This window comes from Eleutherodactylus coqui, chromosome 1, assembly GCF_035609145.1.
Source record: "Eleutherodactylus coqui strain aEleCoq1 chromosome 1, aEleCoq1.hap1, whole genome shotgun sequence".
NCBI lineage: Eukaryota > Metazoa > Chordata > Amphibia > Anura > Eleutherodactylidae > Eleutherodactylus > Eleutherodactylus coqui.
Genome location: NC_089837.1, coordinates 196,586,043 through 196,609,187, shown reverse-complemented (window position 1 = coordinate 196,609,187; position 23,145 = coordinate 196,586,043). Strand labels below are relative to the sequence as shown.

Genomic DNA, 23,145 nt, shown 5'->3' with positions numbered 1-23,145 from the left:
AGGGACTGCACCCCAACACTGGCAATGGACTCACTGATATATTGTACATTATAAATTGGAGTAACAATCAGAAAACCATTATGTAAAACATGACGAATGTGACACTAGTGCAGAATCTATTTACAGTTGGAATGAGCTGCCAAGTTTCAGTGACACATTCTTCATCCTGGTATTATGTGTCAGTGTGCAGATTTATGGTGCTTGGAAACAACAATATTCAGGAATATGATACCATGATATCATGTAATCCCAAGTGACATTGTTTTGATCCTGGTGCCAAGAGACAATATTACAATATTTAGTGTTGCTTCTACAGTGCTATCTTTTGGAGCAAATTATATTATGCAGATTTTTATAGCACTTCTAATAAGCCAAAATTTACACCATGCTATTATATTGGTCCAATCATTGGGCCATGTTCCAATTATTAGTTACAGGTTATACAAGAAAACAAAATGCAAGCATTTGTGCCATCGAATCAGGATTGGCATGAATTCAAGACTGCATTTGATTTTATCTGGCAAACTTCCAAATACAGAATTGAGAGCAGTCTGTGTAGAGACCCATGTTTCTGAATCTCACAATAAGGTTGGTTTCACAAATGGCATAATAGTTGCAGAATGTTTCCACAGCAAAATGTATAATACAGTGTTAGTGAATGGGGTGTAAAAAAAACCCTCATTTACTAGCAGTGGAAAAACTTAGTTGTGAATATTCAAATCCACGGCATGCTCAATTTGTTGGGGAAAATCCATAGTGGATTTCATTCAATTCAATGTAATGAGCACTGGTATAACTATAGGGGATGCAGAGGATGCAGTTGCACCCAGGCCCAGGAGCTCCCTATATGGAGCTCTTCTCCATATAGGGAGCCCAGTACTATGAATAAAGCATTATAGTTGGGGGTCCTATTACAGGTTTTGTATTAGGGGGCCTCAAGTTTTGCCTCTGGTAATGAGAGATATCCTGAGCTAAATCTGCACCAAATCTACAATAAAATCATGTGCAGGTTTTATTGCAGATTTTGGTGCAGATTTTTAATGTGGAAATACAGCAGATTTTTTCCACTGTATGTTACAGAAGCCTTAGGGCTCAGTCACACGGGCGCATCGGCGCCCGTGTTACTGCACCTAGCAGACGGCTGTACCTGAAGACGGCCGTCTCTCTGCAGCGTCGGGAGGAAGAACATGTGACCGGCTTCGTTGCCGGTCATGTGTTCTTTCAGCAGCGTTGGAGAGAGACAGCTGTCTTCAGGTACGGCCGTCTTCTAACAGACAGTCACACGGGCGCATCGGCGCCGGTGTACGGGTGCCGATGCGCCCGTGTGACTGAGCCCTTGGAGTGAGTTCACATGCTGTAGAATTGCTGATTAACGCGAGCTGAAATTCCACAGCAATATGAAGTACAATGTAAGTGAATGGAATTTTAACAAACTTTATTCACTTACAGTAGAAAAATCTGCAAAGCAAGATAGTCATGGTGCTGACTTTCAATTGTGGAAGTGTGGTGGCTTTTCATAGTTGATTTATTTACTAGCAATGCAGTGAATTCTGCATGTGGATTTTGATGCAGATTTACTCCATGATGTGTGATCATACCACAAGATAGCAACAGTAGGGCTACAAATTACTAGTTGCCATCTGCAGCTTTGCTAATGATATTGCTGCTTATCTGCAGTTCTGCAAACTGGTCAATAGTCACTATACTAACATGTTTGAGCCACTATGGGAAAAACGTGTTAAAAGTGGTCCGCAGAGACATGGTTGCTGAAGTTTCAATTGTATATTATTGCTTCTTATTACAAAATGTTTAAAAACAGCTTTTAAAATTTCGGCCAGCAAAAAAAGGGTGTTACCTGAATATCTATTGGCTTTCGAAAATAACCAGCAGCCATGGCTGGTGACTGAAGAAAGAGTTGCTAAGGCCTATAGGAGCTGGTACTTCAAGGTAAAAGACAAACCTTGTAATGAGAAGTTTTGGGGTATGTAAATAGTAGGCCTTACCCTTGGTTTAGAGAAAGACATTGAATGTTAGGGCTTAAACACATGGGTGTGATTTTGTTCTGTTATGCGGGTATAATCAATGGTTATCCCACAACATTCTCACCTGTTAATAGTAAGGGTGCCTACCCACTTGTGATTTTTTTTCCTGTGATGTTTTGCGTTTTTTCTCAAGAGCAATTAGTATAGAATGTGTTCTTGTCCATCTGGGTTTTGTTTTTCCGTTTCATGGGGTTTTTTCACATAGGAACTGTCAGTTGCATATGTCTCCTTATTTTTCTCTTAATGCACCCATGATTGTCAATGGAGGGCCGCAAAAAACGCGCGAAAACGCTGCATTTTTCACGCGCGAAAATCGGCAATGCAAGTGGGTAGGCGCCCTAAGGGGGAGAAAACATAGGACGTAATATTAACTATGTGCAGGAAAGATAGGGCAGGCCTATCTTCCCACTATTTTTTTTTAACTCGTGCGCACTAGCACAGAGTTTGAAGAGTCAAAGAAGAAAAAAAAATCAGTTTATGTGCAACTATGCTCCGTAGCAGCGAGTGAAGTTGCGCATATGGCCGTCTGTCTTTGCCCTTAGTTATCGGTTTGACAGCCCCAGGATTTTTTTTTTTTCTGAATCGTGAATGTCTAGTGTATACTGTGAAAATAATAAGAGCTGGTTCAGACAGTTTCAACTGAAATCCACAGTCTTGGAGTGTATTTCTTCATATTCCGACCATTTACCCCACAGATGGCGATCCCATTGAGCTGACATCCTCCAAATTGTGTAGATACTGAAAAAAGAAAAAGGTGAAGAAACCCCATGGTGGAGTTTCTTGGTCGATTAAAGACTGATGTGCATGATAGACTAGTACCGGTAGTAAACATGCATGTGCGGAGGTGCTGCCAGCCAGTCTAAACCTATAGATAACAAGTCATGCAATATTTTGGAATTGATCCAGTGCAGTGATCTTAAGTGCCTGCAACTCTAAATTCTCCCTTACCCTCTCCCCACATCTGCAGTGTCCCTCTATGTTGGCCAATAGACGCAATCAAATATTCATTTCTGCTGACCTTTAACTTTAATATAGAACACCATGTAAACTTTCACTGCTACTTCTTTTAGAGTTGTGCCCAACACCAGATTTTTTTTTACCATTTCCAATAAATCCTTCGAGTTGTGCCAATAGTTAAGAAAAACCAACATAATAATATAACTTGCTCATTACAGAAATGTCTAGATTTACAGCACACGTACTAGCAGTGAATCTTTATGACAATAACTGTGTCTTCCTCTGTGTTAGCTGCTTGAAATAGAAATTAAAATGTGGTTTTGCTGCAAAACAATATTTGATAAATGGTTTGTGGGCTAATGGGACAGACAAAGACGGTATCAAAGTTTATGAATATTTTAGCAGTAGAGACTTTGGATCTCTTCAATAATTACTGAGTCCTACTGTGTGGTACCTATGGGGTTGTATTTGTAATGTACATAAGTACAATACTTATTTTGTGCTAAAGAATACAGCATGTGGATAAAATTGCAGACAACATATATATCCAGGGTATTGACTGAGAACATGAGGTAAGCCTTATTGATAGGAACACCATAGAAAGCACGAAAAAACAAGCATTATGCAAGTCTGATAAGAACACTATAGAGAGCATTGAAGAGGAAGCATTGTATAAATCTGATTGTGCAGACTCCAGGCATCCATACTTATGCTCTCAGCAGTCCTCCAAAGCAGATCACATTTTATAGCTTTTGTATAAACCTTACAAAACATCAAATAGCAAGACATATTTATGGATCTCATAGGACAGAGAATACTGAACTTTTTAGGCAGGATGTCATTACAAGAGTCTTACAAACTGGCATTGCATGCAGATTATCTAGAACAAAAAGCGACTCTTGCCCTGATGGTCCCAGCCTGTCCATGAATTACATGGATGGCAATTTATTTCAATGCCTGGCATGTATTATTACATATCACCTGCAGTGGCTGAAAAAATGGCTAGCAAGTTCTACATACCCTTTAAGGATCAGTGCTTCTATTACAAAATAATCGCTTCTGTCACTTTCTAGAGAGACAGATTGTACTCCTGCACTTACTGTCAGGCCTATAAAGAAAGCATAAACTGTCATATAAGGAAATAATGTGTGCTCTTCTTAAACAACCCGCAGAGAGTCAGAATTCAGAGTTTCCAGATAGAGAATGCCACATGTTAGAAGCATTTCACACAGTTCACATACTTCTGCACGTATCAATGGTTTTGAAGAAAAAATATTTTTTGCAAACTACAACACAAAACAACCATTTTGTAAAACTTAAAATAGCAGTAGCATGCCAAAAAAATCTAAATTTCTAGGATTTCATTTAATTTATTATAAGTTTACCCCAAAACAGTATTATTGTAACATACTTATCGCACCAAACTTCTGTGATGTCTGTTTGACAGCCATTGGCCAATGCGGTATTCTTGACAGTGCTGGTAGGAATGCCAGTCAGGGAAATTGAATACTAGCCAATCAGGTGGTGCCAAAGCTCAACCAACAAGGAGCCCAAGTCAGTCGACCAATAAGGGAGCTGTTTGCTTGACCAATTAGAGTGCCCAGCACTGCCAACTATTCCCTGTGCTAGTTATTGAGCCTTGTTACAACCTGTTTTGATTTTTCTGTCGATTGTGACACTGCTTTTACTGACCAAGTTTTTTTTTCAATTGCTCTCTTATATTAACCCTTGCTTATTTGAATTTGTTTGCCTGTCGCTCTCTCACTTGCATTTACCACAATGGAAATCCACAGCAAAATCGGCTTGTCTAAATGCTGATTTTAATGTGAAAGTACTTGCAGAGTTAAGCCATTTAAATTCAGCATAAAAATCCACCTGTTAGACAGGCAGATTTTGGTGTGGATTTTTCAGCACAGCCGCAAATTCTCCTGCAAATTTCATACTAATACAGTAACATGGTATGTTAGGCTGAGAGAAAAAATATGTCCATCTAGTTCAGCATATTACCCCAACAATGTTAATCAAGAGAAAGACAAAAACCCTCAAAGAGGTAGAAGCTAATTTTCTCCATTTGGGGCTCAGTCAGACAAACAAATTTTTTTCTGCATGTACTGGCTCCTTAGTGTGTATTCCTGCACAGAAAAGTAGATACAGTGTGTTAGACCACATGGTACATATAGTGCATCATGCAGGCCTACAACCTATTAGTGAAGCCATATCTAAAATCAGTGGGTTGCCCTGCACCCCAAAGGTGGACCACATTGGTACTGGCACCCTGGGCTTCCCCAACATTTAAAGCCACACTGCATTTAATAGGTAGATACTGATAAATGCAAGGTATCAGCTGATTTTTTGGCCAAGATACGTGAGACCACAACCCTCGTAAAGGGAAATATCATACAGACAAAAAAATTACAGAAAGCGGCCATATACTCACAGATATGCTAATACAAGAGGGCAGGTATATATACCATGTAACCCCCAACATGCAGACAGCCAGGCTGCTAAACGGAGGAGCAATTTTGCCTTTGGGGTGCCAGGCAACCTTTCAGTTTCAGATATGATTGTAGGCCTGCATGGTGCACTACATGTACCATGTGGTTTAGCACCCTGTATATGCTTTTCTGTGCAGGAATAAACACTAAGCAGCCACCTCCTCAATATTTGTGAGTGGCTGAATCATCACTATCCTCACATGTGTTTTTTTGCTCCTCTGTTTAGCAGTCTGGCTGTCTGCATGTTGGGGGTTATGTGGTGTATATGATTACCCTCTTGTATTAGCATACCAGTGAGTATATGGTCGCTTTCTGTGATTTTTTTTCTGTTCTATTTGGTGGCCTCTGATTGTTTTTTCTCTATATGTATATTTACTGTTAGAGACCCCACATGTTCATCTCCCTCACATATATCTTACCATAATATGGGCTTTAAATAGAATTTCATATAAAGTGAAACCCCTCCCCATTTCTGGTTTTTACGATCCCTTCTGAACAGACTATAACCATGTAAGTTCACTGCCCAGTCATAGCTTTCATTCAACCAGGTCTCCGTTATTCCTACTATGTCATAATTTTCCTTAGATATTGTTACTTCCAGTTTGTTAGCTTTATTAGTCAGATTTCTAGCATTAGTCACCATACAGTTTAGAAAGTTTAGAGTACTTTTTATATCACTTGTATCCCTACTAACTGTTCTGCCAGTTTTAACTGCACTGACCCCTCCCTCTCCACCTCCATTCTCATTACTTAGTCCCGGATCTCTAACTACACCATCTTTCCATCTATCTCTCTGGTTGCCCTCATCCAGTCCCTAGTTTAAACACTCCACCAACCTTCTAAACATCTTATCCCCAAGCACAGCTGCACCCCCCTTTCATTGTGATGCAACCCATCCCTATGATAGAACCTGTAGCGCACTGCAAAGTCGGCCCAGTTCTCCAGAAGCCCAAATCTCTCCTTTCTACACCAACTCATGAGCCACTTGTTTATCTTCTAAATCTACCTCTGCCTTTCTGGTGTGGCAAGTGGTGCAAGTAGTATTTCAGAAAAGAATGTCTTGGAGGTCCTTGCCTTAAGCTTACATCTTAGTTCACTGAAATCGTTTTTAAGGACCCTCTACCTACCTTTAACTTTAACATTGGGGCTAATGTCTACCATGGCCACTGAATCCTCTCCAGCCCCTCCCACTAATCTGTCAACCTGATCAGCGATGTGTTGAATTCGATCGCCAAGAAGACAACACACTGTTTGACGATCCTGGTCTTTGTGGCAGATTGCCTGCCTTCCCCCTAATAATTGAATCTCCCACTACCAGGACCTTCCTAGCCTGCCCTGCACTCCTAGTCCCCTCCTTACTGGAGCAGACATTCCCCTGGCAGTCAGAGGACATGTCATGCTGCAACAGTGCTAATCCTGTGATGACATTCCCCTCATCTGCTGACTCTGCAAACTTGTTAGGGTGTGCCAGTTCAGGACTATCCTCCCTCTATGTCTTCTTTTAACTGTCACGCAGGCAGCTGCCTCATCATCCTGCACTCTCATACTACCATCTACCCCCACATCTGCTCCAGCAAGTTGTTAAAAAAATACCGCAATATCGCATGAAAACAAAACTTGCAAGAAAAAGGCAAGCGTGGAAGAGCCCTGACTCCAGCTGCATCCTTTGCCAGTTGGTGATTACTCTACAAACACAAAGGCCAAATTGCAATGTAGACTATATAAAACGGTATAAAGGAATGAATATGTGAGATTCCCTCAACCTCAACTAACCAGGTTGGTCAGCTCAAATTCGGACTTGTGGAAGCCTTTTTTTATTCAGACGTAGATTGAATTAAAGCATAGGCATACTTCAAATAACAGTTGTAGAGCTACAAAAATTTAGCTGAGAGCGACAGCAAGTGTGCTTCTTGTTTTAAAAGCAATGTCATAAATTTTGCAAGGAAAAATTCTACAAGGTGAACAAAACAGCCAAGCATGGGCCTTTTACTTCTCCTTCTCCTCCTCTTCCAAGGAAAAGCAGTAGAGTTACTAAAAATTACACCAAGTCAGACAGCAGGTCTGAAGCTTGTTCTAAAAGCGATGTCATAAAGTCTGCAAAGGACAAATTCTGTCAAGTGAACAAAACAACCAAGCATGGGTTCTCTCCAAGGAAAAGCTGTAGAGCTAAAGCTGTTTCTTGTGCTTTAGAAAATGTTTGTTTTGGGAGAAGGAGGAGGAAGAAATATGGTGGAAGTGGGGGAAGGAATGCAGCAGCCCCACCAGCAGCAGCAACAGCTCTTTGAGGGTTCTCCTCATGGAAACATGAGAGCTGTAGAACCGTATTTCCATATTGACATATTTTTCATTTTGGGAGAATGAGGAGGAGGAAACATGGCGGAAGCAGGAGAAGGAATGCAGCACCAGCAGCAACAGCACCTGGAGGCCACTGTGTGATCTTTGATTTAACTATACGCTCAGTCATATGTGAGCAAAAATTGCCAGCATGCTAACAAATTAGTGGAATCTTGAGGGTGCAGAAGTCAGGTGACATCCATGCCTGGTTCATTTTTATAAACATCAGGTAATCCGCAGTGTCTGCGGACAGGCGGATGCATCTGTCAGTTATCACACATCAGCAGCGAGACAGGTAAGCACCTCTAAAGCATTTTGTGCAAGCTCTGGCCAGCTTAGACCCCCGGATGTTAAAGGGGCCAGTGCCATGTCTGAGTACATCAACTCGGGAGCTGATATACTCATAGACCATCGTGGATAAGTGCTGGCTGTGACTGTGAGTCCTACTCTTTGCTGTTGCTTCAGACTGTAATGGGCTAAAAAACACTATGCCACACCTATGCTAGACTTCTCCTGCCAGCACTGGTGGTGCTGCTGTGGTGGCTTCCTGCTCGTCCACCATGAGCCACAGAGCTGCAATGCATTGCGGATGCATCCCCCGCTGGCATGGGGAAATGGCCCATCCGCTAACACCTCCACCACCACCCCTACCGACATAACCCCTACTTGCTGCTTTCTTCATTTTTCCTTTTTATTCATTTTTTTATTTTGTTTTGGTTTACTTTTTAATGTAGTTTTATGTAACTTAGCTAACTTTGTAGTTTGCAGAAAACAACTGCTAGCTGCATAATGCCTGCAAATAATTCATAGTGGCCAGATTGGTACCTTTGATCGATGTCTGTGGCTGCTGACACGCGGTGGGTGTATTTGCTGATTTCCTGTTTGGGTTCCTTTTTGTTTTATAGCAGCAAAAAAACACTACCAAGTAAATAATATGCAGTTCCTGGGAAGCACAATATGTGAGAATATAATGCCACAGAATATAGCTTGCATTTTTTTGAGGTGTCCCTGTATGGTACAGCATAATTGAATTCCCCTCACTGCGTACAGCCTGCAAATAATTTGTAGTGGCCGGACTGGTGACTTTGAACGATTTCTGAGGCTGCTAACATGCACTGTCTGTTTTGTTACTTCCCTTTTTGAGTTTCTTTTCATTTCACATTAACAAAAAAAACGCTGCCAAGTAAATAGACCTCCATCCTGGGAAGCACAATATGTGAAAACAGAAGAGCATACAGTATAGCTTGCATATTTGTGCACTGTCTCTGTTTGGCACAGCATAATTGAATTCCCCAAACCCCACTGTTAGATGTGTAAGCCCTACAAATGATTCATAGTGGCTGGATTGGCGACTATGAATGACATCTGAGGCCACAAACATTAGACTGCAATATTCCCCACACCGAAGCGGACCTTGCCTGTCTGCTTTGCTGCTATATAATTGACAGCAGCAGAAATATACCCTCTCCCAATGTACTAACCACATTTTGCATAGGGATACAACGTGTTGCAGCTTCTTTCTCCGCTCCCTTCAAATAATCCTGTTTAAGCTCCCTGCTGGTACGCAAGCTTTCACACCAGCAGCAATAAATCCTCTGTAGTTAATCTGTCCCTGATAGATCATTTTGTACATAGACATATAAACATGATGCAGGCTCTTTGTTCTATGCTCAATTGTAAAATGGCCACTGGTTACACTGTATATGTTATATATGGCTTGGTCATGTGATGCAGGCATCCAATTAAACTGCTGCCCATATGCAGGCTGGAGGACACATTTGATGACATCACCAAGGCACTCTGGCTCTGATAGGCTACATTCTGACCTCAAATTTGAGAATTTGATTTTCCTACGATTTCCGCCAAAAATTGGTTGAGAGTTACACAATCCAATTTAGTGAAAAGTGGGATAATTTTATCACCCAGCCAATTAAGATGGACACCACTAATCTCTAATAACTGTACTGGAACTATATTAGCCATGCACCTGTGTGTTTTTTATTACATGACCAGGACTGATTTTAACGCTTGGAAGTACAAATGTAGCATATTGCGATATGATTACTTGTTTTACAGCATTGTATTTAAGTACTATAGAAGAGAGGCTGGTACCGCATAAGTATAACTATATCTGTAATAGGGAGGCACTGCGTAAATGTATAACTATCTGTGATAACGTCCACAAATCTGAGAACTGAAAAAGACATGATGTGTGATATAAGGAGAACTTGCAGACTAACAAATAATGTATCCAATAAAAAGCATATACAAAAAAATACTTTAATGAAACATACCAAAGAATAAGCAGTAAACACCAAATAGTAAAAGCACAAACGCATATAAGAATATAACAACTTACTATTAGGGATGAGCGAACGTGTCCGTTACGGACACATCCGCACCCGGACACCGGCTTTGCCGAACACTGCAGTGTTCGCGCGTAAGTGTCCGGGTGCCGCCGGGGGGCGGGGAGATGCGCGGCGGCGCGGGCGGCAGTAGCGGGGAACAGGGGGGAGCCCTCTCTCTCTCCCTCTCCCCCCCACTCCCCGCCGCACCCCCCCGCGCTGCCACGGCGGCCCCCGAACTTTTTCGCCCGAACACTGAAGTGTTCGCAAAGTTCGGTGTTCGGGCGAAAAAGGGGCGGAGCCGAACGTGTTCGCTCATCTCTACTTACTATGCATGTAAATTTATATGCAACTTCTTACCCCCCTCTGTGTATAAAGTGACAAAGTTTGGTCACTGCTAAAAGTATGTACAAAGGTTGAAACCTAGCAGAAGGTATACTACTATCAATATGAATCCACTACAAAAATATATGTGAAGCTGCCAATACAGGGACAATATAATACATCAGACAACTTCCATGTGAAACAAAGCGAAATATTTTTACCACTGGCACATCAAACAGAGCATTGTGTACATATACAGTATATACTAAAGGATTGAAAACCTGACAGCTCTTGTTCCAAGCGTGACTGAATTGAATTCTGTTTATGGTTCTTTACGCAGTTACTATATTTGCTTACCTTATCTTATGTTTATTACAGGTGGTGATCATCCACTCCAATCTTTCCTCTGGAAGAATAATAACTGAAGTCCGAGGTAATGAAGTCTATCTTGGATGGCCTGGCAGACACTACATTTAGAACAATTACCACTGACCTTCTATATATGGGACCAAATGAAGTTCAGTATGAAGACACAAAGGGTGACATTTCAAAACTGGGTTATTTCCCACAGAAAATGGCTTTATCCTCCTTTCAAGAAAAAATAATTGATGGTCAAAGTACTCCACATCTGGATTCATTTAATGGAACTGATTATTTCAACAAGACAATTACTTCTCTTAAAGATGGCGATGACAATGTACAGTGTGGGAACAACTTCATGGACATGGAATGCTTTATGATTCTTACCCCAAGTCAGCAGCTAGTTATTGCTGCTCTTTCCATAACCCTGGGTACATTTACTGTCCTGGAGAACATGCTTGTGCTGTGTGTCATCCTGCACTCACGTAGTCTGAGATGCAGACCCTCCTATCATTTTATTGGCAGCTTGGCAGTGGCTGATCTTCTAGGCAGTGTCATTTTTGTCTATAGTTTTGTTGATTTTCATGTTTTTCATCGGATAGATACTCCTAATGTTTTCTTGTTCAAACTAGGGGGTGTCACTGCTTCATTTACAGCCTCAGTTGGCAGTCTGTTCCTTACTGCAATAGACAGGTACATTTCAATACACAGGCCTTTGTCTTACAAAAGAATAGTTACAAGGACAAAAGCTGTCATTGCATTTTGTATGATGTGGACCATAGCTATAGTCATAGCGGTTCTTCCTCTGTTAGGATGGAATTGCAAATTGCTAAAATCCGTCTGCTCAGATATTTTCCCCCTTATTGATGAAACATATCTGATGTTTTGGATTGGTGTAACCAGTGTTCTCTTGTTGTTTATAGTGTATGCATATATGTATATATTATGGAAAGCTCACAACCATGCTGTGAGAATGTTGCAACGTGGCACTCAAAAAAGCATCATAGTTCACACATCAGAAGATGGCAAGGTGCACATCACTAGACCGGACCAGACTCGTATGGATATTAGGTTAGCTAAGACATTAGTCCTTATATTAGTGGTGTTAATAATTTGTTGGGGTCCTCTTCTTGCTATTATGGTTTATGATGTTTTTGGGAAGATGAACAAGACAGTAAAGACAGTGTTTGCCTTCTGCAGCATGCTTTGCTTGCTTAATTCAACTGTGAATCCCATCATCTATGCCCTTCGAAGCAAAGACTTGAGAAATGCATTTTGTAGCATGTTCCCTTCATGTGAAGGGACTGCACAACCCCTTGATAACAGCATGGAGTCAGACTGCCAGAACAGACATGCTAATAACAGTAATGTCCATAGAGCAGCTGAAAGCTGCATTAAAAGTACCGTTAAGATTGCCAAAGTGACCATGTCTGTGTCCACAGATACATCTGCAGAAGCAGTATAAGTCAGTCATATTGATAGGAATCAAAGTAAGCTTGCCCCCTTTAACAAAGGTACATTTCAGTGAACGAACCACAAAAAAACTGAGGTATACACAATGGGAATTATATGATACAACATCCATGCCATTTACAATTAATTACCTTACTCTCCTTAGTTTAGAAACAAAGCACTAATTTTATTATACAAAAATATTTTTTAATTATATAGTTTCATTTATTTTGAAAAAAAAAGTGAACTGAACAATTCAGATATAGATTTACATTTTTTAAAGCATTGTTTGTAGTCTTTGAATATCTGTGTTGTCCTTCTGGACCTTTACCTATGTATTGTACTTGTCAAAAGGAAAAGAAAACAATACTGGAAGGCGTTTTAATACCTCACGTTACTTGTACACAACTTACCCTGAACACTTCAAGGAATTCGAGGTAATCTTCCAGTTTGATCATCACAAAAACTGGACTTAATTTACTTTACTTGCACAATACATGTGATATGTACTTGGGCTTATTATGGAATATGGAATACAATTTTGCATTGAGTATTAGGATAATGCTCATTATCTAAAGATAAATGGGCCTATAACTTATTTATAGTTGAGCAACTTCCCATAGACAATGAAAAAAAAATCTAGATTTGTCTTAGAAGGTTTTATGTCTGTACGGGAGGAAACTGATGGCTCTTGCAGGCAAAAAACAATGAAGGTCAATCATTTTGTGCGAAGAAACACAGTGTACAATGGTATCGTTGTGAATTTAATGTACTTTTTTAGAAGTAGGTTAGCATCAGTAATATACAGTACTGATATCCCATATGTTCTACATGTACAGGATATCTCATGTAATCTATTATAAAACTACCTTTTAGTAGGTTTATTCTAATATCACAATTAAGTGTATTTTGTATGTATAAGTCAGTGTAATGTGCATGTCTGTAAATAATGAGATAGGTCATCATATTAAAAAATGACCGCTTCTATGACTAAGTATAACTTATAGCTCTTGTTGCACTATTTGCACATGAATTCAGTTTCTAAAATTGAGTGCTAATGAGGTATTAATATGACTGAGATTTACATTGTAATTTTCCTGATATTGAGACCCCTGAACAACAATATTTCAAGAAGAATTGCATTTTGCTACCTGGAAAATAGCACATTAATCTTCCCCAAGGTAAAAAGGTAAAACATGTAAAGTGCTTCCCTCACATAATAATGTGAGTGCAGCCTATAGGCTTATTATAAATCTCAGCTTTGCTGGGAATTGTTAGCATTTAAACATGCGTCCCGAAAATAGTTTCCTTTGGTAATATAGGAATCTTTAGCAGCACTTTAATATAACTGTATCCAGTTTGTTGATACAATTTACACAAGCACTACATCAAAATGCTTATTTTTATATATTTGTATGAATTCAATACTACTTGCACAGTTTCCCCAGTGCAGGAAAGCACAGTTTTCATCAACATCAGGTCACATATGACTGCTTATGGTAATTTGATTTAATTAATGTTCAGCTTGGTAAGCCACTCTAATTTTAATATCATGATATACATTAATAAATACACTGTACATCATGTACATGCTTCTTTAATAAAAAATTGTGTTGCATTTATAGAGAACCTGACATACAGAGATAATTTCTGGAATATTGCTATTCTTTATTTCCCATAGTGTTAATTAAATAAAAACATTTAAAGAAACACTTCAGACATTGTATTTTAAAATTTTCAGGTGCAATTCTGTTTCTTGTAAGTTTTATTGTTCCAGAAGTGCCCTGCAGTGGCCAACCATCAAACCTCTGTAAAGAGCTACATTCTTCCAGGGACAGTTGGTTGTTATAGATGTAATCCAAAACATATTGTGAGCAACAATCATTTAATACAAAACAGTATAAACTTAGAACAAAACACAAACTACTCAAATATTTGATTTTTTTCCACATGATGGTATGATACTATGGATATACTACCGTCCTCTGCTGAAATGGGGTATTAATCAGCAACTATGCCAGTATTCAAATCAGCCTCTCATTTATGCTGTAATTCAAGTCAAGATAAGTCCCAAAGTAATGTATGGAAAGAATAGAATAGTCGGCAGGATTATTCTTGCCATCAGAAATATAATTACTTAATTGATCCTTAAAGGCTACGTTCACCTTCGTACACCTGTTTTTTTTTAAGTGTACGTATTTTTACACAATAAGACTTCTTATTGTGATTGGAATTAATTTAACAATGTTAACAGTTTTCCTCCTAGAGCTACAGTGTACAGCTGCACATTATAAGCTGGAGGACTCAATTCCTTACAGAATTGATCAGTCAGGGTGACTGACATTCTGCATCTGACGGGGCGAGAGTTCACAAGGGTACAGCAGGGGGTCTCACATATAGAACTATACAGCTGGAAAGGAGGGAGTCTTACCTCTGCCAGGGACATTTTATTAGAATATTATTAGTTTCTTTAATTCTGTTATACAGCTAAAAAATTATATTGGCAAGTGCTGCTTCTTCTCCTTCTAGTCAGAAATCCTGGCACTGGGAACCAAGCAATCCTCTCAGCAATCTGAACTGGTTCCTGCAGGATCATTATAGATTTAGTTTGACAGCTGTCTCCCCACTGCCTCCTATTTCTCCTCCTTTCCCCTTCAGTCACCTGATACCTTGGCAGCAGAAGTGCAAAGAGCATTTCTAGCAAAGGTTAGATCACATTTTTCAGCTTTACAGTTCTGTATCTGAAATCCTCCCTCCCCTGTTGTATTTGGCCCTTGTGAAGCCTTCCCCATTGCTGCAGAATGTCAGTCACCTAGACTTACTGATTCTTCAAGAAACTGAGTCCTCCAGCCTTTAGTGTACAGTTGTACACTGTAGGCATAGGGGGAGAATGGTTAAAAATGTTTAATATTAATCACAAAAGATTTGTTGCATAAAAATACACCCATCCAAACAAATGATGTGCATGTGCATAATTTTACAGATATTTACATCTACAAATTTGAAATCTGCACAATCCCTCTGCCGTGGAGGTTGATTTTTTTTATTTCCTACATTTGATTGCTCATGGTGTAGTTTTAAGAACGCTGAGAAATAAAGCAAGATGAGTTTGATAGCTTCAGTGAGATAATACTTTAGGTGCATGTAATTTTTTCTTATCAGCTGAGTGTACATAGTATAACTAAACAGCTTGTAATTAAATTATGACAATCGTGTAATAACAATTATTTATCCTCCTAAAATGAAAATGAATCACTAGTATTGATTGACTTGTCGACAAAAAAATGTTCTAATGTTCTACCTCTCAAGGCTTAAAGGTGATGTGGACTAATTATTAACTGACTAGTGTAATGAAGGCAAATAAACCCATTGTCAAACAAAACCAAGCACCTAGCAGGAGTTGTCAGAATCAAATGAAAATTTATATGTGTGATTGTAACGTTGATATAAGTAAGTGATTACAATATCAGAGCAATAGGATAATTTATTGTGGAAAACTGAACACTGAAAGGGAGGCTCTAGTACCCTGTTGTACCGACTCTAGCTTGGATACAAGAGGTTATACAGGCAGGCATGGAGGCTCTAGTACCCTGTTGGGTCGCCTCTAGCTTGGATACAAGATGTGATATGGAGGCATATAGCTTCTGTATGGTATCCTGCGGCATATTGGTCCATATTTGCTGTATCTGATCTCCTAGATTGTGCAAACCCATAGGCAGTCAAAGTTGGCATCCCACATGGTCCCATACATATTCTATTGGCGACCAGGCAGCCACAGAAGTATGCAATGTTGTGGGGACATTCCTGTGACACCCTTGCTGTGTGCAGCCAAGCATTATTCTGCTGGAAAATTCCCTTTTGGTAGTCCTGCCATGAGAGAAACACATGTGGCTGCAGGATGTCCTGAACATATTGCTTAGCTGTCATTGAACCTCGTACCACTAGAGGAGTGACCGACTGTTGTATGCAATGGTGCCCCTGACCATCACACTAGCAGTGGGGGCAGTTTGCTGCTCCACAGCAAAGACATTATTGAGGTGCTCACCCCTAGGTCTCCAGATACACGGTTGTTGTCAGTGCCCAAACTAAACCTGGATTCATCGCTGAAGATAACCCAGTTTAACTTCATAGCAGTCCAGTTTTGTCATTCATGACACCATTGCAAACGGAAGTGACGGTGGGTAGGTGTCAAAGGCAATACACAAAATGGATGCCATGAGGCTAACTGTCCTTCAGCCAAGCACCTGAAAATGGTTCCAACAGACACTGGGGCCTGTAACAATGGTGCCACCTAACTTTTTCTACTGGTGATCTTTTGAGGGTGTCTTGAGCCCTGATGCTTTGTGTGCGTGCCCTCACACATCCACTGTTCCCAACACCTCCTAATAGTCTGAACAAAATGGCTCAGGTAGAGGGCATTTCATTGATATGACCATCCAGCTTCTCACATTCCAGTTCTCAAGTTCTGTTAATTGGGCAAAATCTCTTTGATTGCATTGTAGAGGCATGTCCAGTGATCAACAAGCTCTACACAAGCAGAAAAAGTGGTCCACTACATACTAATAGCCTCTGAGAATCTTTTTATAGGTGAAGGGTGGAACCACTTTTAGGGCCTTAGGTGGCAAGGCCGTTCATCTAATCACTCCACAACTCTAATCATTTGCATGTCTGCCTGAGATGTAACTACATGCTAATTTTTGCAGCAAATGGCAATTCTTTCTAAGTGCTTGATGTTTTTGATAAAGAGTGTTTTATGCCTACAGTTTTAAATATTTTTGGCAAAGCTCAAAGAGTTGAAGATTAAGGCCTCATGTCCACGGGGAAAATCAGGCCCGCTATGGATTCTTCATGGAGAATCTGCAGCGGGTCCCTCCTGCCCCGCGGACATGAGCACTTAAAATAAGAATAAATCAGAATAAACTTACCTCTCGCACGCTCCGGATCCTTCCTTCGCTGCGGCGTCATCTTCTCTGCGTCGCGGCCGGATCTTCTTTCTTCGGCCCTGCGGATGCGCAGGATGACGTCGGTGACGTGCCCCGCGCATGCGCCGGCCTGAAGCAAAATGATCCGGCCGCGACTGAGAGAAGATGGCGCCGCGGCGAAGAGAAGAACCGGAGCGGGTGAGTAAAATCTGATTTTTGTCTCCCGCGGATCCGGACGGCTGCCATAGGCTTCAATAGAAGCCCGCGGGAGCCGTCCCCGCGGGAGACCCGCATGAAAATGGAGCATGGTCCGGATTTTTTCATGCTCCATTTTTTAAAAAATCACTTTTATTGACCATCCGCGGGTGGTCAATGCATCCCTATGGGGTGCGGATCCGCGGGCAGGAGAAGAGTTAAAATCCGCTGCAGATTTTAATTCTTCTTTTGCCCGTGGACATGAGGCCTAAAGAGGTGAAATATATTCTGCTTAATGTCTGTCTTTGGCAGCAACTCTGATAACAAACTTGCTTGCAAGGACATGATAGCAGCAATCATGGACACAAATATGAACATAGGTGTTATCGCAAACTTGTTGTCTTTAAAACACACTTCTGCTGGGATGGTTTGGCAAGATATACAACAGAGTATATTTATTCTATTGCAGAAAATGTTAAAATAGTATACAAATAGTGTTAACCGCCTTCTCCAGAGTTGCCATTATGGCAGTATGGGTAGTACTGTTGTTAAGGAGCTAATCAAATGAGACTAAACAGATGTTCTTATGCCTATTACCCTCTGCTGTTCAGCAGTGCAGTGGACATTTACTAGTAATATTAGGTCAAAATGAAGCCCATTTAATTACCTAGAGAAATAATATGAGCTCTAGTTAGCTTTTGTTTGTACTCTCCTATGGGACTAATACAATGTAAAATGTTTCTCTTCCATCCTTCCACAGAGGTTCATAGATTACAAGATTTCCAGACATGAATGTCTCACAAACTAACCTCCAGCAAACATCAACATCAATCAAAAGCTTCATCAAATTAAAATAGTCAAAAACAATGACAAAATAATGACAACATAAAAAAACAAAAAAAAGGAATGAGACAAAGAGTCAGTTGCAGGGAGGGGTATGTAGATTGAGTAGGGGTAGTTAGGTAGCCCTCCCATTAAGTAGATGCACCCAGTAGGTAATTTTCCCCTATTAGGTAGGTGTTCCCAGTGGGTAGGTAACTTCCCCCAGTTGATAAACACCCATACCTATAAACTAGCAATGAGGTTTTCTGTGTTATAATTACATAGAAAACCCCTATGCTGCCTTATAGGTAAGAAAGCCTGCTGCAGAAAGTGTGTGAGCTAAATTGCCAAATTATGGAAGTGCTGACGGTTCTCCGATAACTCAGTGGCTCCCGGATTACTAGTTGCCCTTCCTTTAACAGCACTGTGGCTCCACCTCTACGCTATGTTATGGAGGCAGGGCCAAGACCTGCTGCATCACAGAGAGAGGGTGAGTGAATGGGGAAGACTCCGCCACAGTGTACAGGGTCACAAGTCAAACTTAGAAGTCCTGCTGATGTGAAGCTGCATGTGAAAACTGGAGGTGGTGGGCCAGATGTGGTCTGTTAGCCTTATGTTTGATGCGTGCTACATGCACCTTTAATTCCTCCAGGTTACGCAGACCTGCCATCAACATGGGCTCCATCCTGTTCCAGGCAAATATAATAAGCTCAAAAATTGTTTCTGGCCTGAGCATATCCATGTGCTGCTTTGCTCATTAAAAATATTCATTGGAATCTAAAGGACTCCCTAATGAATACTTACAATGAAAAACTATGTCTGTAGTGCAGCATGAAAATCCTTTGATAATGAGGTAACTTTCTTTTCAATGTAATGTTCTCAAGCTAGTTCTTTTTTAAATTACCTACACAGTTATTATTTCTTTATAATTGTTATTTGGTCTTTTATTGAAACATTTGGACTTCCCTGTATCTTTACAGAATACAAAATCTTAATATGCACATTTCTAACTCAAAGCATTACTTTTTACCTAGCTTACTAATGTTGGATAAAATTGACCATTTTCAGTCATTTAGCCACGTGTACCATAAACCAAGGTCTATTAACAGTTATACTTTAGGCATAATTGTACCTACAACCTCTAAATCCTTCCTTGGTAGGCCCTCCATACATTTCCCATCATTATGTAATGGAATGCAACAGTGATACAAAAAGTATCTAATGAATTTTATCACCATATGTTGATATACTCAGTTGCATTACAGAAGTTCAAGATTAGTTATGATATAAAACTAACCACTCCATATAAGAGTAAATGAATAATAAAACATCTTACTCATAAGGACATTGACAATGGTTTGCTTAGTTTTCCTCTAGCTATACAGCAAATAGAGATGTTTTCGAAACTGTCTTCTTGTACATGCAACAAAACTTTTACAGGTTGTTTTATATAACTACGATTTAAATAAATCATGGGACAATGGGGCTGTCTTGCACTTTACCTAGTGCTTGATCATGTGACAAACTGTATTTTGTGAAATATATTGACATCGTTCATGATTCATTTCCATGCCAAATCTTTTTGGGACTAAGCTAGTGTCATGCTAAGAAACCAGCTACAGTACCTAACTCAAAGTTGCAGTGTTCTGTGTTGACTCTGTATGGTGTTTTTAAGAGTCATTTTTCCAATATTGTTTTAGTTTTATATACTAGGCCTTATGCAACATCCTTCCCACTTTGGTTATGACTGTTTTTAATATTATTTCAGTGTTGGTATGTTTGATGTGGCATTTCATGAAGGTGTGCTCATTTTTACTTAAAGGATTACAATTAGTCAATAATTCAATAATAGACAACTTTTGAGAAAGCGATGGACTTGTAACGACCTAACGGTCTTGATTATTCCACACAAAATCACAAGTATATAGTCTAAGTCTAGTTCATTCATTCATGTCTTATAGTGAGAATTTGTTTTTTCTAGGCTATAGGTCTTGGTGTTTCAAGTGTCTGGTTTCAACTTGGCAAAAGTAAATGCTAATAACACAATCTAAATTGGTAATTAATATTGCAATACAATTTTTGGTTTGTAGCTTCTCTGGTTATAAATGTAATTGCATTCCAAATTTAGATGATAGAATGTAGAACAGATTTTTACCAGCAACTCCCTTATGCAAGCTGTTCTGCAAAATTTTGGAAAATTAACCAATCAACAATATGTACCACTGTATATTTTTTTAATTATTAGATGTGTGACAATCCCAAAGCTATTCATAGAAGATCATAAAAACGTTTATGGAATACGAGCTATAAATCCAGATTACTTGGCTTAGGTCTCTTTATTATAGAGTGTACCGATCAAAAGTACCAACTACATTGTGTTCTAAACTAGTTAATAAAACATGGAAACATGGATTTCTTCAGTGTATAGCCTAACAAGCATGATTGAAGAAATGTGGTTGAAATGTAAATGTGGTTTAAAGGGGTTGATATCATCTGCTAAAAAAGAAGGAAATTTAGAGGCATTACTAATTTAATGAACAAATCATATTTTAATGTCTAGATTTTGAATCTTACACTTAGTTCTAGACTCAATTTTACATAATCTAGGATACAGTATTTTCATACTAGACTTTTGAAACAAAGATTGATGTCAGTCATCAACATAAAAATGTCATATTGCCTACATTATATAGTGTCCTCTAGAACATTCCAACACTGTTACTAGTGATCTCTATAGAATATGTCTATTAAACAGGTCTTCTACTTACAACAATTCTGTGGATCATACTGAGTGGCATCTCATATTAGTGGTTATAAATGTGTGACTTGTTAAATTAAGTTGGAGCACTGTAATAAAAGAATATATTTGACAATCTGTAAGAATGGGTACACCTTTCTAATACATCTCACTATATTCATACATCATTATCTCTTCGTATCTGTCCGTGAAGTATAATAGTTATTGTCTTGTCTACTTAAGTGTTATTGTCCATACAAAATGATCATACAGTGTATAAATATATATTTGAAAAATAAAAAGAATTGTATATTTGTATCATAAAGAGATTATCTTGTTGTTGCAATTGCTGTAAATGTTTTCTTACATCGGCCTTTTGATAAACTTGTTGGGATGGTTTAAGGTGGACAGACAAGTCATCTACTCTCACAAGACTGAATGTATGTAAATAAGATAACACACATTGACTGAGAAGATGACCATGAAGCTCATTATAAACAATATCTCTGGTTTGGGGTTGGAATTGATAAGCATTGTTGCAGTCTTTTGAATTGTTGTATCCTGTAGGCCTGCTAAAATGCTCATAAGACAAAGCCTATTATTCAGTCAATAAAAATAGACATTATAATAGCCCAACTTCTATTTTCACAGCTACAGTAAGTACATTGAGTAGGGTTCATTGAGGGTTAAGAAGCAAGTTCAGTTCTCAGTCCTACTTGTAATCACAAAGACAGGACTGTGCTGCCACGACTAGCTTCACTCTTCGTATTTATGGAGATTATTCAATATTGTCTGTGATTCAAACATTAAACTTCCTTTGAGAAGAATATTGTGTAATTTGATGTTTGTTCTGCTGGTAACACCCCGTGTAACTGCTACTATATCTTTTGTTCGGTAACCTGTTTCAACTAATGTACACGAGTACTAGTATAAATGTCTTTTAAAGTATTTTCACTCTCTGTAGAAAAGTGTATTTCTGTTCTAATTCCAATGTAAAACTGCCATAACATATTTTATTTATACTCTACTGTAATTAAACTTATTTCAAGAAACATGATTTGAGTGGTATATATATATATTTCATAACTGGATTGATTTATGAAATAGTTTTCCGCTAGCCCACCACTTCACAAAAACATTTCATTGTAATTACTTAATATGGATGAAACATGTTAATGCTGGCGTGAATGTGTTTATTATTTAGCACCAACACGTTCTACAACATTTTACAGTGCGTGTCATCGCTCACATCAGTACATGTCCCGCCTTAAACACATATAGACATTGCGGCTATTTTCATTGGAAGACAATTAACCTATCAGGTTTGTCTGTATTTAATTTACTTAAGTCCAGATTTCATGTATTATTTAATAAACATTTTATTATTGATATATCAAAATGATGAATTCTGAATTTAATAGAAATGACTAGTTGAAACATTCCTGGAAAGTAGATAAAGTGAATTGGAAGTATAAACACAATGCCTGCAAAATAATACACATCTATATAAGTTATAAACAATCACAGAAAATGGCCATATACTTACTGACTAAGGTGGGCAGATAGCGCATCTCCTCAGCATGCAGGTAGCAAACTACCAAATGAGGGAGCTAATTCCACCTGTGAGGGACACCGATGAGACAGCCACTCACACAGCCTCTTAATATAGAGGGGGGTAGCTGTTTGGTATGCACTCCCACACAGAGTAGATAAAAAAGTGGAAGACCTTCTGATACATGTAGTCCACCATCTATATAAGCTATAGGTTTACGACTACTCCTTTTCATAATAGTCCAGCTACCAGTTGTTTTGAATGCATGTATATTCGTAAAATCATGGCCTTTTTTTGTGTGTGTGTTTGTCAGTTATCCAAGTTTATAATTATTCCTCTATAGAATGTAAATTTTAGAATTCAAACAATATGATTTACAAAATAAGTTGCACAAGTTCTTCAACATCAACCTATGTTGCATAATAGTCAGTCAGTCTACCCACAGAACTATCATAATAATACAACTATTGTTTGCGAATTAGTTGATAAAGTTATTTAATTTGAATAACTTCACAATTCGGCTGCCTGTTTAAGCCAGGTGAAGTTAACACTATTACATATTTAAGCGGCGGTCACAAAACCTTTCCATAAGGGTATGTTCACACATA

The 23,145-nt window shown here is 39.1% G+C and overlaps 1 protein-coding gene across 1 annotated transcript in view; it reads left to right on the top strand.

Moving 5' to 3' along the window:
• The window catches only part of CNR1 (cannabinoid receptor 1), a 77,911-nt gene extending 65,428 nt beyond the window's left edge, over window positions 1–12,483 (top strand). The window contains exon 2 of the mRNA XM_066590591.1: window positions 10,876–12,483. Coding sequence (XP_066446688.1) covers window positions 10,934–12,322 — 1,389 coding nt within the window. The 5' untranslated portion in view covers window positions 10,876–10,933 and the 3' untranslated portion in view covers window positions 12,323–12,483. The remainder of the gene's footprint in view (window positions 1–10,875) is intronic.
• Window positions 12,484–23,145: the final 10,662 nt, after the last annotated feature.